General features: G+C 40.3%; 1 protein-coding gene and 1 long non-coding RNA gene across 2 annotated transcripts; one reads left to right on the plus strand and one right to left on the minus strand.

The window, feature by feature from the left end:
* Nucleotides 1-892: 892 nt before the first annotated feature.
* LOC122547111 lies at nt 893-7,036 on the minus strand. Its single transcript, XR_006310889.1, has 3 exons — nt 6,800-7,036; nt 2,493-2,998; nt 893-2,098 (listed from the first exon to the last, which is right to left on the minus strand). It is a non-coding gene; the product is annotated as an uncharacterized LOC122547111 (long non-coding RNA).
* A 231-nt stretch (nt 7,037-7,267) lies between these two features.
* On the plus strand, nt 7,268-18,432 carry LOC122547110 (ubiquitin-conjugating enzyme E2 A-like). The gene is made up of 4 exons (XM_043685685.1): nt 7,268-7,623; nt 11,164-11,244; nt 15,578-15,603; nt 17,162-18,432. Exons 1-4 carry the CDS (start codon nt 7,580-7,582, stop codon nt 17,275-17,277), a joined length of 267 nt encoding a protein of 88 aa, XP_043541620.1. The 5' UTR covers nt 7,268-7,579; the 3' UTR covers nt 17,278-18,432.
* Nucleotides 18,433-18,446: the final 14 nt, after the last annotated feature.

The following is an 18,446-nucleotide window of genomic DNA, read 5'->3' on the forward strand; positions in this document are numbered from 1 at the left end:
TGGAATGCCCTGCCTGCAAACAGTAGTTGACTTGCCAACATTAAAGGCATTTAAATGGTCATTGGATAAATATATGGAATGATAATGGAATAGTGTAAGTTAGATGGGCTTCAGATTGGTTTCACAGGTCAGTGCAACATTGAAGGCTATAATGTTCTATGTTCATGTGCTGCTCCTGGCCTATGTGAGTAAACGGTTTAAGAAGATCTGGCATTTCCTCCTTAACCAATCTCCAACCAGGTTCCACATTGTGGTGCAGCTTTCTAGCCTCACTGTGCTCTCCATTACAACGCCAACAAAATTCACTGGCTTATCCTGTTTTCCTACACCTGAATTCCCAGTAGTTTTCCTAACCCACCAACACTGTGATTTTATGTGGCCTACTTTATTGCAGTGAAAACACCAGAGCATTTTAGTTTCTCCTTCCGCTTTAAGGGTTTCCTTTTTACCCTTATCCTTATGATTATCTTTATGATTTTCTCCAAGTTCTACCCTTCCCTTACCATGTGGGGATTTCTGTTTTCCCCAATTTCTATCCTTCACGGATTGAAATTGATTTTGGAAGCCAAACTTTGATTTATGGACCATCTTATAGTCATCAGCCATTTCAATTGCTAACCTTGTCATTTTAACTCTGTGCTCTTCCACACGAGTTCTCACTATCTCAGGAAGTGAATTTTTGAACTTCTGTCTCAATCACAACTTCTTAAGTTCATGTTCTCTCTCTTTGTTCCTTTCCTCGCTCTCCTTTTTGTTCTGTTAAAATGATTTGTTCTTTTCTCTTTCCTTTGCTTTTAATAGTAATTCAAACAATTTCATTTCTTTTTCTCTTTCTTTATCTGTTGCTTCTAACTCAAGCTGCTTCATTTTCAACTGAATTTTAGCCATCTCCAAAGATTCTGATGGCACTTTCAGCAAATTTAAATGCTGAGCTACTGCTGTAATTATCTCTCCTTTCCTCAGAGAAGGAAGTAGCTCCAACTCCAGTTTGTCTGCTAAATGCAGCAGCTTGGCCTTAATCACCTTTTCTATAAAACCCCCAAAGTCACTTCTTCCAACCGCAGAAAACTCTTAATGACTGTAAGAGACATTGCTATCCCAAAAACACTGTTTAAACCAACCAAAGTCAATACCCAGAACAAAAGACACTAACACCTACCACCTTTGAGTCCAACAGCCCTCATCCCAAAATGGAACTATAGAACAAATCCTGCAAAGAGCCCCCAGTCTGTTATGGACAAGACCAGACCCCCTCACTTCAAGAAGGTAACCCATACCCTTACTTTTCTAGGTGTTTTGAGCAAGTGTAGAGTGGATATTCCATGAGTGATGCAGATGGCCTAACCACTTAGTTTTAAACAAAACAGAATTTATTTGCAAGATTACACAAGAGAACAGAATATAGAATAACTTAACTACTTAAAACCCAACAAACTAACCCAACTTACTGTTCCAAACTCCTGTCACAATCCCCATAAGCAAAAAAAGCTAAAATCAAACACAGGATCTTACTAGAGCTGGATATGGCAGGGAGCTGCTTCAAAAAACTGACAAACAGCCAGACTGCTGAAAACCAAACCAAACCAGAGAAACGCTGAGCTGGCAGAACTGGCCAGTCCCCTTTCATTGTACAAGTGTTTGTTTAAACACTTAAAAGCTTGGTCAAGTAGGTAAACCCAGACAACGGAATCTATACTTTTACAATCGCTGAATAAAAGACCCAGTACAACATAACCTTGTTAAAGGAGCACCAGCATCACAAATGTGCTGTACAGACATGACATAAGGTTGTTGGCTGTGTTCAGAAGTCAATGGGGAATACCTTAGTGTATTACTTGCAAGCAATTAAAATGTCTTTTTTTAACTGTAACAGTCTTAAAACCGGAAGTGTTGTTGTTGTGCCACTCCCTTGTGTCAGCCAACTGAAATATTTCCATCTTTTTAAGTTATTAGTTTTTACCGGGATTGCAACAATATGTGAATGCAAATCTTGCTTCATAAATTAATTGGATTTTCAGAGTTTGGGAAGTGGAAGGATTGGAGAATACCACTTCTCTCCAGTACAGATGCTGTTATGAATATAGCAAACGCTGGAGATCTGAAATGAAAACAGAAAGAATTGGAAAAACCACATTCCGAGCACTTAATCCAAGCTGTCAACATCCTTTTTCTCCCAACACTCGAACCAACTCCCACGATAGAATAAGTGCCGTCCCCTGCACACTTCACCTCTGGTGAAGAGCCATCAAAGTCGAAATGTTAGCTTGTTCTCTCTCCATGGATGCTGCCTGACCCGCTGTAATCTCCAGTACGTTTTTTTTAAATGTTTTCGGTTGATAATACTAAGCCTGTCAGACAGTAAATCGTGTCTTCTTCTTTACAAATGCTACCTTACCCGCTAAGACCCTACGGAACACTTTAAATTAAAAAACTCTTGCTAATTCCCTTAAATATACTTTTTTTAATTTTAGAGACCTTCCAACAAAACTTACCTATGTAAGAATAAGTCCAATCATTGAAAATCGGGAATGGGCTTAAGGTGTCCAGGCACATCCATCCTGCCTTGTTGAATTTGTCTTTTTTTTTTGGCTTATCACTTTTTAGCAAAGACAATCCATTCAGCTGACGGCCAGAGTGTGCAATATTCGCTCTACTTTCAATTTGACCGGAGGTCAACGCTACACTTATTCAAGAGGCACGTGTTGGTCCCACACCCATCGCTTTGGTGAAAATGTTTTTTTTTCTCGAAGTGTCAATAACTGGGCTCTCCGCCGCTCCTAGCAACTCACTCGGTTACTACAAACAATAGAATTTGGAGTCCTCGGGACATGAGGATAGAACGCGGCATCGAGGAAGAAGCCTCTAGGAGATGATTCATTTCAAATTGCCTTCCCCTGGGCTCTGCTTTCTCGACGTTACCTTCTTTTAAGAAGATGGAAGCTCGTCGGTGTATTTCCCCAACAGAGAATGCTGGAGAAACTCAGTAGGCTGGTAACAGCTGTGGAGAGAGAAGCAAAATTACGTTTCGACTCTGGTGTGATTTCTACTTAATCTGTTTCCTTGTTTTGCTTCGCAGGCAAGCTTTCAGAGTTAGCACTCAGGAAGGAGATCGGGACTTTAAGATTATTCAACTTTTGTTTAGGTTGGAAAATGTGCTCCACGTGTTCCTTGAAATGTTTAAACAGACTGCCCATCTAACGCAGTTTGTGCTCCTCATTTCTCGAGCCACCCGAGCAGATTTATTTTTAAAATTACAGTCAAAATAAAAACAAACAACGGATAAAGTGAGCGTAATATTCTGCTGTTCTAAGTTTAACCAATATTATCTACTCGGATGAAAGGACAAGGACTGCCTGACACTTGATGGTTGTTTATATTGAGCATTCTCTCTGCATCTCTGTCTGCCCTCATCAAGTGCAAATGGCATATCTTTCTCCTCCAATGCAATGTCTCAACAGCCTCTAACATTTTTCACTTTTACCACATGGAAATTACTGGGCATTTAGAGTCATGGAGTTGTACAGCACAGAAACAGACCCTTCAGTCCAACTCATCATGCCATTTAGATATCCTAAATTAATCTATCCCATTTGCCAGCATTTAGTTCATACCCTTCTAAACCTTTCTTATTCATGTACCCATTAAGATGCCTTTTAAATGTTGTAATTGTACCAGACTCGACCATTTCTTCTGGCAGCTCATTCCATACATGCACCACCCTCTGCATTAAAAAGCTGTCCCTTATGTCCCTTTTAAATCTTTCTCCTCTCACCTTAAACCTATGCCCTCTAGTTTTGGAATCCCCCACCCCAGAGAAAAGACCGTGGCTATTCACCCTATCTATGCCCCTTATGATTTTATAAACCTCTATAAGGTCACCCCTCAGCCTCTGACACTCCTGGGAAAATAGCCCCAGCCTATTCAGCCTCTCCCTATAGCTCAAATCCTGGCAACATCTTTGTAAATCTCTTCGGAACCCTTTCAAATTTCACAAAATCGTTCCGATAGCATGGAGACCAGAATTGCACGCAGTATTCCAAAAGTGACCTAACCAATGTCCTCTACAGCCGCAACATGACCTCTCAACTCCTTTACTCAATGCATTGACCAAATGTCTTCTTCATATCAAAAACAGAAGTTGCTGGAAAAGCTCAGCAGGTCTGGCAGCATCTGCGAAGAGACATCAGAATTATCATTTCAGGTCCGATCACCCTTGCAGAGGGTTTCTCTTCACAGATGCTGCCAGACCTGCTGAGCTTTTCCAGCAACTTCTGCTTTTGTTTCTGATTTACAGCATCCACAGTCCTTTCGGCTTTCTTCACTATCCTATCTACCTGGCACTCCACTTTCAAGGAACCATGAACCTGCACTCTTGAGGTCTCTTTTGTTCAGCAACACTCCCCAGGACCTTATGATTAAGTGTATAAGTCCTGCCCTGATTTGCCTTTCCAAAATGCGGCACCTTACATTTATCTAAATTAAAAACCATCTGCCACTCCTTGACCCATTGCCCATGTGATCAGGTTCCCATTGTACTCTGAGGTAACCTTCTTCGCTATCCTGTACACCTCCAATTTTGGTGTCATCTGCCAACTTATTAACCATACCTCTTATATTTACATCCAAGTCATTTATATAAATGACAAAAAGCAGTAGACTCAGCACCAATTCTTGTGGCACCCCACTGGTCACAGGTCTCCAGTCTGAAAAGCAATCCTCCACCACCACCCTCTGTCTTCTACCTTCAAGCCAGTTCTGTATCAAATGACTAGTTCTACCTGTATTCTGTGTGATCTAACCTTGCTAATCAGTCTGCTATGAGGAACCTTGTGAAATGAAGTCCATACAGATCACATGCACTGCTCTGCCCTCTCTGTTACTCCTACAAAAAACTCAGTCGAGTTAGTGAGACACAATTTCCCATGCAAAGCCATGTTAATGATCCCTAATCAGTCTTGTTCAATTAAGTTGCTTCCACAAGTCAAGGCAGACAGTAGAATCTTGTCTATAATACAAAATTTCATTGAAACTTTATCCTCTTCAATCTGGCTCTTTGAAACAAATGAAATTATCAATCCTGTGTTCATCCTACAGATAAAATCTTCCTTCAGTTAGGAACCAACAGTTCTGATTATTGCAGGGAGTGTTACAAACATGCGCCAGTTCCATGTCAAATACTAAATGTGCAATCGGACCTTAAAGATCCACAAACTTCATGAATAAAACAAGTCGAGCACCATAATGTGAAAAGAAAATTTGACTCCATGTCCCAACTACTATCTGTGGCTCCCACATTAAAGACCTTGATAGAATCTGTAATACTCTGTAATATTCCCTATAATACATCCTGTAAAGGGCAGCATGGTGGCTCAATGACCAGCACTGCTGCCTCACAACTGAGGGACCCGGATTTGGATGCCAGCTTTAGGTGAGTGCCTGTGTAGAGCTATCATATTCTCCCTGTGTCTGTGTTGGTTTCCGCCAGGTGCTATGGTTTTCTTCACAATCCAAAAATGTACAGGTTAGGTGAATTGGCCGTGCTAAATCACCCATAGTATTCAGGGATGTGTAGGTTAGGTACGGTAGGGTAGGGGGATGGGTCTGGGTGGGATACCCTTCAGAGGGTTGGTGTGGACTTGTTGGGCCAAACAGCCTGTTTCCCCTCTGTAGGGATTGTATTCTATGAATTTGTGATATTCATTTATGATGTTGATGAGAATGTGATTTTGGATGCTAAGTAAGTTTGTGAATGATACAAAAATTGAGTGGGGTGGTTGACAGTGAGGGGGAGGAAAGTGTTAAGATAAAGAAGGATACAAATAGATTGTCAAATTGACAGATCAGTGGCTGGTGGAATTTAACCCTGGTAAATATGAGATGATACACTTTGGAAGAAGTAACGAGAAAGAAGAACTCAAATTATGTAGAGAGGATGGATAAGCTCAGGTTGCTTGCTTTGGAACTAAGAAGGTTTAAAGGACCTAATACAGGTGTATGCAATTATGACTGCAATGGACAAGTCCAATACAAGTCAGCTTTTCCCTTTAATCAAAGGGACAGGAAGAAGGCAGAGATACACTTTTAAAGAGAAAAGCAGAAGCTTGAGAAAGGGTTTGAGGAATTTGTCTTTTAGCCAGAGAGTGGTGAGGTCAGGATTACACTGCGGAAGAGGATAGTTGAGGCGGGTAATCTCACAACCGGGCAGCAGTACTGCATGATTGTGTGACTGGAAGTGTTCCTTCATCCTCTGTTTAACTGCTTTAACTGCCCTGTTTAACTGCTGCAAAACAATTGTTAGCACAGACGCAGCGGTCTACAGCGAATATATTTGACGATCCTCACTCCACTCAGGCATAACCACATAAGTTCTCACACTATAACAAGATCTCCCTCCCGCCTCCACCAGGGAGAACGGAGTTGAAGCGCGTCTCGTCTCAGCCAGTGCCCGGGACACGCCCACCAGACCGACCACGCCCGTCACACGGGACACGCCTGCCAGACCGACCACACCCGTCACACGGGACACGCCCACCAGACCGACCACGCGTCACACCGGACACGCCTGCCAGACCGACCACACCCGTCACACGGGACACGCCCACCAGACCGACCACGCCCGTCACACCGGACACGCCTGCCCACCCATGACAATGCTCCTCACGCTTTCACCGCACCGCTACCCCTGCCCCAACACACCCTCCCATCATTCCGCCACTGCCCGCCTCCTCAGGACGAGGCCACGCCCACCCCTTCTTCACCGCCTCCCGTTGCCAAGTAACGTCCCAAAGTTCACCGACACCTCAATTACGTCAGAAGCCGGGAACCTTCAACAAAACAAGGGGGTGGTGGAAAATGATCCCCTCCTCGCGAAACCGATTAAAACACATGCTGCCGTAAAGTGTAACCCGTCCATCAAGTTCTGTAGGCATGGGGAACAGTAAAGACCTGATAACTATCTCAGAATCTACATTTCCCCCCCATCCCCGACAAAGGTTAAAGTGGGCTGAGCCGCAATACCCCTTTCCTCTTCCCCCTGAGCTGCTTTTGGATTATGATTGGATAAAGTCCGACCTAGGCCAGTTTCGATTGGTGTATTAGACGTGAGCCGTGATTGGCCGTGAGTATTGACATCACGGAAAAGTGATTGGTTGATGATGTCAGTACCGGGCTGGTAATTGGCTGAAGACGTCAGTACCGGGTACATCGCTGGTCGAGGGCGTCAGGGCCGGGGTGATGATTGGCTAATGTGGTCATTGCCGGACGGATGATTGGTTGATGGGACCAGTGACGAGCTGGTGATTGGTTGATGGGTTCAGTGCCGGACTGGTGATTGGTTGGTGTGCGCCGGTGCGGGTGGGGACGGAGGCAGGCTGGCCGGCCGCAGTTTACCGGGAGAGGGCCGTCGGAGGGAGGAGGGCAAAGGCAGAGAGTAGACGGTGCGCCTTCTCTGCTACCGCCAAGTGGAGCTCGCGGTCAAGCCGGGACACGGCCGCGTTTCTTTTGTTGCTGTGAATGTGGGATCGTTGAGGTCGGTCACCGCGAACTGAGTGGCTTTTCCGCGGCTTGATTTGTTGTCGCTATGTCCACCCCGGCGAGGCGGCGGCTGATGAGGGACTTCAAAAGGTGAACACACACACATACAAATATACCAAAAGGATCGGCCCGCGGGTGGGAGTTTGTCAAAGTGTCCAGCTCGTTGTTATTTAATTTGGGGGCTGTGTGTGCTAGGCCCGCCGTATCGACCAGGCCTGTGGTGTGGCCAAGGCTCAGTCAGGTAGCTCCTCTGCAGAGGTCGGTCAAAGTAAATGTTAAACCAGGCCCTCGGGACTGCTTGGGTTTGGAGTGCAGCAACCCTGAGAAGGTGCAGTGTGTCCGTCCATATGTCTATGGTAGTTTCGAGTGGTAGGGAAATACTGTGTGTGTGTCAATCAGCAAGCAATAACACTGCTGACTTTGTGTCCTGTTTACCCTGCCAATGTAAATCTCCCTCGAACACGAGGATAGGTCAAGCAAGTGCGAGGTTTGTGTATTAATTAATACAATACAGTACTTACTATTGATTTCGCAAATTAGTCCTTAAAATTGGAGCAATATTAGAAGCACTGTTGTAGTGCTTGTCACTTGGATGTTATTTTGGGGAATCTTAACACTTTAGTGCTTCATCTACCTCCCACCACCAATGCTTTCCCTTCCCCACACCCCCACCCTCAGGTGAATGACTCTACAGATGCTGTTAAAAATCACACAACACCAGGCTATAGTCCAACAGCTACTTGATGAAGGAGCAGCATTCCACATAAACGTTTTGGACTATATCTTGGTGTTCTGTGATTTTTAGCTTTGTCCACCCAGTCCAACACCGGCACTTCCACATCATGTCTACAGATGCCACCAACTCTGTTGCATTGTCTAGATTGACATCCCTCATGAATGAGCGCAAACAGTATGTGCTGGCACAGTGCTGCCTTGCACCTTTCAACCAAGGGTCACGAGCAATTCTGTGTTGTGACTTGAGATATCCTGAGATCATTAAGGATGCTATATAAATCCAGGGTTGTTCCAAACCAAATATTCTACCTGAGTAAGTGTAATTACACTCTTTCAGCACATTGCTGATCAGACTGGATAATGTATTCAATGATTCACACCAAAATTGTACTTTGTTAGTCACAGCTTTATAACTTCAATTGTCCACCAACCCAACTATTTATAACCATAAGTGCTTCACCTTGGTATCATTTAATTTGCCCACATTTGGAAATAAAACATTTGAATTGAATTGCTGTTTGTTTTCACAGTTTGTAGACACAGTGCATCCAACAGAGGTATTTAGAAATTGTGAATTGGAGGGTCAAGATGGCTGAAAGTTCTGTCCTGAGTGGAGTAGAGAAGGCGATATACAAGAGAAGCCAAATTATGGATGCGAGAGTGAATGTGAAGTCAGGGATTGTTGTAGAGAGTGTAAGATTACTGAGTGGTTTGTAGATGAGTCAGGATGTTAAATTATAACCTCTTGTGTTAGTTTAAGCAGCATGCTAAAGAATTAGAACTAATTTTTTCAGTCCTCTGAGCCTTGGATCATGTTTATCACAAGGATGCCAAAAAAAGTTAAATTGTATTTCACTTTTTGTCTTGGCTGAGGTGCATGTGCAGAAACTGTTCAAAAACTTTCATCTTTTGTGTCTGTCCTGTATTAAAGACATTGTTGAATCTGGAATTACTTTGTATGTTAAAAATGTTGTGTAACATATTTGTGAAAAGTCTTCTCATCAACTTATCCAAGGACTTTTGATGATTCCAAGACATGCATGGAGAATTTTTTTAAGATGCATATTCATTTATGATTAGTGTACACAAAGTATTGAAAGTGTAAGATATTGACAATGTAATCTATTCTGTTGTCCAGTTTCCAGATCTGCACTTCCATCAGATTTAACTGTCACCAAGATTAAACTTGGTTGACATTTGACATAACCAATTTTTTTTTGCTTGGTACTCTTTTATCAATCATTTTTCAACTGAGTGAAAACTATAAAATTGAACCTATGACCTTCTTTATGGTGCTGTCTTGTCCTTAGTCTACTGATGAGCATGTGTACTGACTTATTAATGGGGGGAAATGTCTGTAAATTAGTTAGCAGTTATTTTTAGAACTATTAAAAATGCCATAATTCAGAGATTAAGTTAAAAATCACACAATACCAGGTTATAATCTAACTGCTTTATTTGAAAGCACTAGCTCTCCACGTGTTGCTCTTTCATCAGGTGGTTGTGGAATATAAGATCGTAAGACACAGAATTTATAGTAAAAGTTTAGAGTGATGCACTCCAAATCATAATTCAGAGAGGTGTGTTAAAGCTACAGCTTGGTAGGTGGTAAGGTGTCGGTTTATGACTAAACAACTCTTTTGACCTTCTGGCCCCTCTTGGTCTCCAGAAGGTTTGGTGAGGAAATATTGAGGAAATAGTTATCACCAAGCAGTCTCTGATAGACAATAGCTCATGCAGACCACATTCTACCCAAACAGCTGCAACATGTCCAAGAAAGAGAATAAATACATGAAGGGTACTGTGTGTCTTCAGCAAAAGTTCTTTTTAGGGTCAGACTTAGGAATGTTATTGGAACAAAGATATATCAGAGTTGGAAGCATTAGAAAATCGAAATGCGAGGTCTTGCATTGCAAGAAGCCCATTGCAGTTTCTGATAGGGTGACAGTGTGGAGGAAAGCTTAACTATCAAACATAATTTGCAAAACATCCACCACACAAATATCTGAATGATGTTTTATGTACTTTTTATATGCAGCATTTTTTCCATCCTAACAAATATGTTGTGAAACTGGATGAAAGCAATTAAGAAATGTGATATTTACAGATAACACCAATTAAGCACATGAGATCAAGCAGCTAAGGTCTTGTCTCTCATTTAAAAAGAGGGTACTATCTCTTAACTCATTTAATCCCATGAGCCACCAAGCTATGCCTCTATTTATACTGTCCATTTTCTAAAAATAGCTTGTTTTAGAATCTATTTTAGAAGTATTATGAACATGGATGTTCCAGTAATTCCTGTCATGATGAGTTGGCTTCCACTTCTCTCTAGGTTTGAGAATTATATTGAAGACTACCTTAACCTTCACCACTTCAGTTAAATGATTTTTAGTTACATGACCAGCTTTTAGCTTTAATGGCGCAATCTGTCAAAATCTAGGATAGTTGTGTGGAATATAAGCAGTATTAGTTGGCTCTCCCTCAGGATTAGGTAGAGCAAGGCATTACTCTAATTTTTGGGGATTTGCTGCTGTTGAGGAATGAAAATATGAATGGCATCCACCCAAGTGGCTGCTTTGAGCATAATTCTTTGGCTGCCAGTAAGATCTGTTTTGCTTTCCCTAATTTGTTAAGAGTATCATATTCAAAATAACAATTATAATCTGAAAATCACAATTAGAGGGTGATTTTTAAATACAATGCTCAATTTGTGTGAAACTCATCTTGAAGTCATGTGCATACCCCCATCCCCTGGGAAATCTGTGTAATATCTTGTAATAGAAGTCCCACTGAGTGGAATTTTTTTTTATTATTCTGATTAACCTTACTACAGGTTATTATTGATGAATCAGAAATGTTAAGTTTGAGTTTTAAAATGTACTGTCTAACTAGGCTACAAGAGGATCCTCCAGCTGGTGTTAGTGGAGCACCTTCTGACAATAATATTATGTCCTGGAATGCAGTTATATTTGGGTGAGTAATGGAATGATGATGGGGATATATGTTGCTTTGGTTTAGTGCTAGTTAAGTGATGTGGCTAAACAAAAACCTCCAGCATTTCTCATATTTAAAGAACAGAACATAACTCAAGACCCCACCTATTTTGCTCTTAACTGTTAGAGAGGGACATTGTTCGTTTAAATGCTTTTTGGTAAACATTCATCTTAGTCAATTTACTCACTGACCTCTTTTCACCTATTTTTGTATATTCCCAATTAAAATTTAGCTGATTATTGTCAGGTGGGGGTGCAAAAAGTAAGCCCAACAACAAAATAATTCCTTAATTTAACCATGCAGTTTCTATGTATGTTACAAACCTTGCACAAAACAAGGCAATTCTTGAAGGTTACAACTCTGAATATATAAGAATGAATAATCATGCAGTAGGACACTTCAAGATTTTAAAATCCATCTTGAGGAAGTGTGGTGCAGTGGGTCATTTGTATTTTATTGTACTGCAGATATTGGATTCAAATTTACCTCCTGCTCATGCAATGAGATCTTGCTGTCCTGTAATAAAATGTAGAGCAATCATAGATGACTTTGTAGATGCAAGTCCACAGAACAGAGCTGCTCATAATTTTTTACCAATTTAGCGCTACCACCCAGAGGGATCTGTTAGTTGATCTATGAAATAGATCAACTAACAGATCATACCATGCTAAACTTTAAATACATTAGCATATCTTCTTTCTTAGAAAAAAAATTAGAAAGATAATGAGATTTTAATACATCAATGCCAAAATAAGTTTTGTATTTATACTGAATTCTTTAAGTATAAAAATAAAGAATAGTGAACTTGATAGCTAACACTTTTCATACATGGAAATATGTTCATGTTTTCTTTCTGATTTCATCCTCTGCTATTGCTGATTTTAAGACGGTCCAAAAAGCCATATATCAATTGTAAGCTTGTACAGTGATCTTCCAACTTCCCAGATATGTGCACATCTAACTTGAATACTTTAATTAGTGTGGTTAGTGAAGAAGATTGCCAACCTCAGCTGACATTTTTAATCCCCTCTTTCTAGCTAAAGAGTGCAGATCTCTTGGTACTTGCTTGTCCAAGCAGAATAAATTGTAGTCTATTAGGGATGCAATCCAGGCATGGCTACAGCTCAGATTTTGTTTCCAATGGTGAAAGAACAGTTCATGTCCCTCACAGCTGCCCACAAACCTCATCGGAGATTTCCTCTAAGCTTGTTTATTATCCAAGTGGCTACTCCTACAGGAGATGTGGTGTCTGCGACAAATAGCGCTGAGACTCACTGAAGAATCCTCACAGCATTTTCTTCAAAATTTCAAACACTAAACTACCTCAGGACTGAAACGTGACACTTGTAACATTTGATTTTTCAAGACCTGGAAAGTTTTCCAATACCGATCACAAGTACCCAATTAAATCTCATTCCTCAATGCTGTAGCCAAAATGTTTCCTGCAAATTTTAATATGGAAGTAGAGGGAAAGTTAATTATAAGAAATAGGTGTAGCTGAAGACCGTTCAGACTATCGATCATGCTCCCTCATTTGATAAGATCATGGCAGACCTTGTTGTGGCCTTAACTTCACTTTCCTCCCTCACCCAATTGCCTCAAATCCCTTGTAGATCAAAAGTCTATCTAACTTAGCCCTGAACACGTTATGAATTGTCCCAGCTTCCACGGTTCCCTGGGGATGAGAATTTCAAAGACTCTAAGAAAAAAAAATCCCTTCCATCTCATTGATGATGTTGGGGGGGGTTCCATTGTTTTTCAACTATGCTTCCAAGCTTTAAAATCTGTGGGCATTTACCCTCTCAAACCCCTTCAAAATGATCTTTTTCAAAGATAAAACTCCCACAACACCAGGTTATAGTCCAACAGGTTTATTTTGTGGCACTAGCTTTCGAAGCACTGATTCTTCAGGTGGCTCGTGAAGAAGCAGCAGTTCGAAAGCTAGTGCCTCCAAATAAACCTTTTGGACTATAATTTGGTGTTGTGATTTTTTTTAACTCTGTTCACCCTAGTCCAACACTGCCTCCTCTAACTCATTTTTCTAAACTGCAATGAATATAAGCTCGTCGTCTTCTGTTGACTTCTCCACCTCCTGATGCTGCCTGGCTTGCTGTGTTCTTCCAGCTTCCTGCCTGTCTACTTTGGATTCCAGCATCTGCAGGGCTTTTTGGCTCTAATGACTAAGCTCAGCTAGCTCAACCTTTCCTCATGATCCAACACTCTCACCCTAAAAATCAGCCCAGTGAACTTTCAGTGGCCTGCTTCCATGCACCCAGACTGACTTTAATTTTGTTCCCTCATGCCAATATCATTTCTTAATACAGCCTTGATATCATCCTGAACCAATACATCAATTCCACCTCCTGCTGCTGCTTGTCTGTGCTTTGGGAATAGTGAGTGCCCTTAGAAATTTCACTGTCCAGTCCTGGTCTCCCTGCAACCGTGTTTCAGTAATCCGCACCAGGTCGTACCCATTGGTATGGAGATAAAAGCAAGGAGAAAAAAACTGTATATGCCTCCAATTGTGGTCATTTTAAGACCTGTTTGGCTGAGCAATTCCTATTTTTATGCTGCATTTGCATTTTTAATTACTTGATATACTTGCATGCTGACCTGTTGTCATTCATGCCCAAGGATACCCTGATCCATGTCTACTGCAGAATTCTACAATCTGTCTCCATTTAAATAATAACCTGTTATGTTCTTCTTTCTGCCAAAATGGACAAGTTATACTTTTTCACATCGCACTCCCTCTGGCATTTGTTTTAACCCACTCACTAAACGCATCGATATCTCTTCAACACTTTGTATCGTACTCTCCAATTGCTTTCCTACTTATCTTTGTCCCATCAGCACTCATCTAGATTATAAATGAGTCTCAGTACTGACCCCTGTAACAGGAGTTTAAAGTTTGCCAACCCAAAAATGAACTATTTACACTGACTTTCTGTTAGCCAGTCATTTATCTATGCTGATATTTTATCCACAACACCATGAAATTGAATCCTGTCTGGAAATGTATTATGTGGCATCTTACTGCATTCCATTTAAAAATCCAAATTTACTACATCTGATGGTCCTACTTTATCCGTCCTACTTAGTACATCTTGAAAGAACTCTATTCAATTTGTTAAATCCTGTTTCCTTTTCACAAAATTATGTTGACTCTGCCTGATTGTATTCTGTGCTAAGTGTCCTGCTACTACAGAGGAATCTCGATTATCCAGCATTTGATTATTCGAATATCGGATTATCCGACAAGATTACAAGGTCCTGATGCTTTGCTAAACTGTTATCTGGTTTTTGATTAACCGCGCAAAATACTCCCAGCCTGTGTCCTTTGGATAATCAAGGTTCCTGTGTACATGTTTAATCACATATTCTAACATTTTCACAGTGACAGGTGTAAGACTAACTGGTCTTTGTTTTCCTGCTTTGTGTCCCTCTTGAATAGTAATGTTGCATTTGTAGTTTTCTAATCCATTGTGGTTCTTTTGGGGCCAAGTCTGTTGCCAAGGGTCCCCAATACCACATCCTCTGGGTGAACAGGGTATCCCCTGAGAGCAGCTACTAGATTAACGTATTGAACTCTGTGCGCACAATGGAAGTTCAGCACTGAAAACCTTACTGTTACCTTTGTGACAAATTCTAGGCCAATTTCTTTGTTCTTTATTGCAATGCGTGATGTAATTATTCAAAAATTGAGTGCTGTAGTATTTTAAAATTGTACAGATCCAGATTGTTCACAGATTATAGCAGACATTTTAAAAGGTTATTTTCAAAGTTTGCTGATAAATGACTAACATGGTAATTAATCATATTTGAACAGTTAAGGAAAATAGTAGTACAATTACTAAATTGTTCCAATCATCAATAGTGAGAGTTAACTTCTATAAAATTGGAGAATGTCTAAACTAAGGCAAATCTTAGTAAGAATGCAAAAACTGGCCTAGAAAAGAGGAGGAATATTTATAAATCTGTTCCAGTAAAGCTTTAACTATAATCATTCCTAGTAGATACTCCTTGGAGCCAATTCAGAATAGTTGTGGGATACTGATGTGGCCTCTGCTATCTAAGTAAGCTGCAGATGACTTGGTCAGTCTGTCACGGCATGTGGCAGAGCAATCTTAAGTTGCGCAAATTCGTCGTAATTTAAATACTAAATGTTAATGCACTGGTTTTAAAATTTGTATGCAAATTATATATTGGCTGCTTTTATTCTGCTGTTTAGAATGTACATTTATGTTGGTCCCTAATATGTTTCAGCGCTTCTAACGGTTTTTAATTACTTCTTGACTTTATCTGCTTCTAGACCAGAAGGAACACCTTTTGAAGATGGTAAGTTAGCATTGCTGAACGAAACTTACTGAATCGATCTTTTTTGTTAATTTATTTTAGCAAAAAAGTGGGAAAGCAGGACAGAAGATTAATTTGTTCAGTTCTGCATGTTGTTATCTGGTGACTTTTGCTGCTGAAATTGAAAACTAATTGTGTTGACAGTTGCCAGCATGGACTTGGGTCTTGCTGCATATCATATTGGTTCATTTACATGTTGGGTCACTGAAGTGATTTAACACTCTTTAAAAAGATACTTGACTCCTGATGTATAATAAGTAGCCAGAAGAACACAATACCTTGACACAGTATAATGCCCACATTTCTAATGATGCATGGAAGTATAGTGATACTGCTAATTTCTCGAGTAGTAATATCAAAGACCAATGGAATGAAGTTGCCATTCGCATGGCTAATATTTATTGTCCATAGCAGGGGGACTGTTTGTTTTTCTTGAATCATGTCAGTCTGCATGGTGTATGTATATCTACGATTCTATTAGGGAGGCATTCCCACCTTCTGATCCATTGATAATAGAAGGGGCAATATATTTCAACACCAAGTTATTGTGTGTTTTCAAGAGGAAGTTGCAGTTCTGGAATTGCTGTGGACCTGCTATATTTGTTGTTGTATCCAAAGCGTATTGTATACATTTAAGTTGCAGATCTAGGAAGCACTGTTGAAGAAGCTATGTAAATTATACATGCTGTAACTACTATATCACTCATGATGGGAATTAATATTTAAGGTAGTTAGTTAGGCACTGTCAAGCCAGCTGCTTTGACCTGGATAGCCAAAAGGATGGTAATGACGGTTCGGGTCAGGGTCATATTTGGCACTGGTAATCCCATTGCATGGATTTGTATTTGGGAGTGTTTATTTCCAAAAAAAAAGCTTGTCCATCAAACATTACACTACAAGACCCATCATGCAATAATAAGGCAGAGCAGCAAGAATAAAGAGGAACAAATCTGCAATCTGAATCCTGTGGCCTCAAGAGGCATCCTACCCCACAAAAATCTGTCGGTCAAAATCAACCTGTTAAGTTATGTGGAGACCCACAATAGAAATATGTGACCGTGAGTAGATATCATTCCTGAATCAAGGGGCAGGTGAAGACAACAGTCTCAACTTGATGCAGTAATCAGTTATATGTTGTAGGATGTTTTTGCAGGGGAGAGTTGAACATAAAGAAAAATCTTTGAGGAAGTGGGGGAGAAAAATGCATATTTAAAGAGAAGCTTTTATGGAGCTTTCAGATTTAATGCTTAGTATGTGTATCACTGTATCTGTTTAGGAATTAATGCTTAATCTAGGTAATACATAGAATTAAAGTACCTATAAAATTCTATAGAAATACCCCATATGTTTTATAGTCAGAAGGAATACTTACCGAGGTTTTGTAATGTATTGCATATTCTAAAACGACTTCTTTCCTTGGGTGAATGTACTGAGGAGATTGAATGGGCTCTAATTCATAACTAATATTTCACTTGGCAATTCAGTTTTTTTTTGTTGATATACAGGTACAAGCAAGAATCATTTGTTTTTCTGTTTATAGGTACTTTCAAACTGGTCATAGAATTCACAGAGGAATATCCTAATAAACCTCCAACTGTTAGATTTGTATCAAAAATGTTCCATCCAAATGGTAAGTGTTTAAAACTTGTTCTTTAAAATGTAATTGATTCGTAGGGGGATATAGTGTCCTGACACCTTTCTGGTTTCTTGACCATTCCAGTTTGTCATTCTTCAAATGTGAGCCAAGATAATTATCTAATTGAGACTAACTGTGGAAACCACTATAGCAGATCTGAACTTGTAGCTTGAGGCACTTTTCCAAAGAGGATTTTTGCACAATAATTAGGAACAGGAACTTTTCTGTAGTAAGCGCATGAGTACATCGGGTAGAATACACAATAGGGAATGTTGTAAGTGTTTATGGGACCTTGATATTTGTAACCCTTCCTGAATCTGACCCACCTTCAAATGTGGGGATAAAGAAACATTTGTTTTTCTAAAAAAAATCCTTGCAGACTTTGGATAATTGTGCACACCAGGAAGATCAAACCCAAGGGTAGTCTTTTATAGTTCATTACAACAGGATTGTTATGCTACAGAAGGAAGCTATTTGGCCCATCTTGTGTGTACAGGTTCTCCAAATGAAATGTCAATTAGTGTCTTCTTCTTATTGTCTTCAGATAACCCTACGCCTTGGTTCTGTTCAAGTAACCATCCAATTTCCATTTTAATGCCTTTATTGAACTTGCCTCAATCACATTGTCAGGCAATGAATTCCAGACCACAAATATTCACTGAGAGAAAAAGCTTTTCCTTGCATTGCTTTTACTTATTGCCAATTCCTTCAAACCTGTACTCTCTCCTTTATCTTTTCATGAGTTGGAACAGATATTCCCTATCTCTCCTGCTCCTTCGTGATTTATAATAAGTCTGTCAGATCTCTTTTCGGCCTCTTCTCTCCAAGGATAACAGCCCTTATTTCAGCAATCTATCTTCATATTTGAAATTTCTTATCCCTGGAACCATTCTCTTGAATCTTATCTTTTATGCACTCTCTGCAGTACCTCACATTCCTCCTAAAGTGAGGTACTAGAACTAATTGCAGCATTTCAACTAACTACTAGAGTCCCACTGCTCCTACATCTCCATTATTTGTACCCTCTAGTTTACATTGTTTCTCATCTCTGTCTCATAAAGTGAGAAATCTCAGTTTCTTCACATTGAACTTCATCTCTCGTTGACTGCCCATTCCACCAAGCTGTTAAGATCCTTTTTTTCATGTTTTGTGCTCTCCTCACAGTTTATAACATTTTGAAGTTTCATAT

This window comes from Chiloscyllium plagiosum, unplaced genomic scaffold (assembly GCF_004010195.1).
Source record: "Chiloscyllium plagiosum isolate BGI_BamShark_2017 unplaced genomic scaffold, ASM401019v2 scaf_8851, whole genome shotgun sequence".
In the NCBI taxonomy this organism is placed as follows: Eukaryota; Metazoa; Chordata; class Chondrichthyes; order Orectolobiformes; family Hemiscylliidae; genus Chiloscyllium; species Chiloscyllium plagiosum.

Bases quoted from the DNA above. Each gene is read 5' to 3' on its own strand.
- LOC122547110 (XM_043685685.1), top strand. From the start codon at position 7,580: ATGTCCACCCCGGCGAGGCGGCGGCTGATGAGGGACTTCAAAAG. The intron at 7,624-11,163 runs GTGAACACACAC...CTGTCTAACTAG, and splicing joins CTGATGAGGGACTTCAAAAG to GCTACAAGAGGATCCTCCAG. The intron at 11,245-15,577 runs GTGAGTAATGGA...ATCTGCTTCTAG, and splicing joins TGGAATGCAGTTATATTTGG to ACCAGAAGGAACACCTTTTG.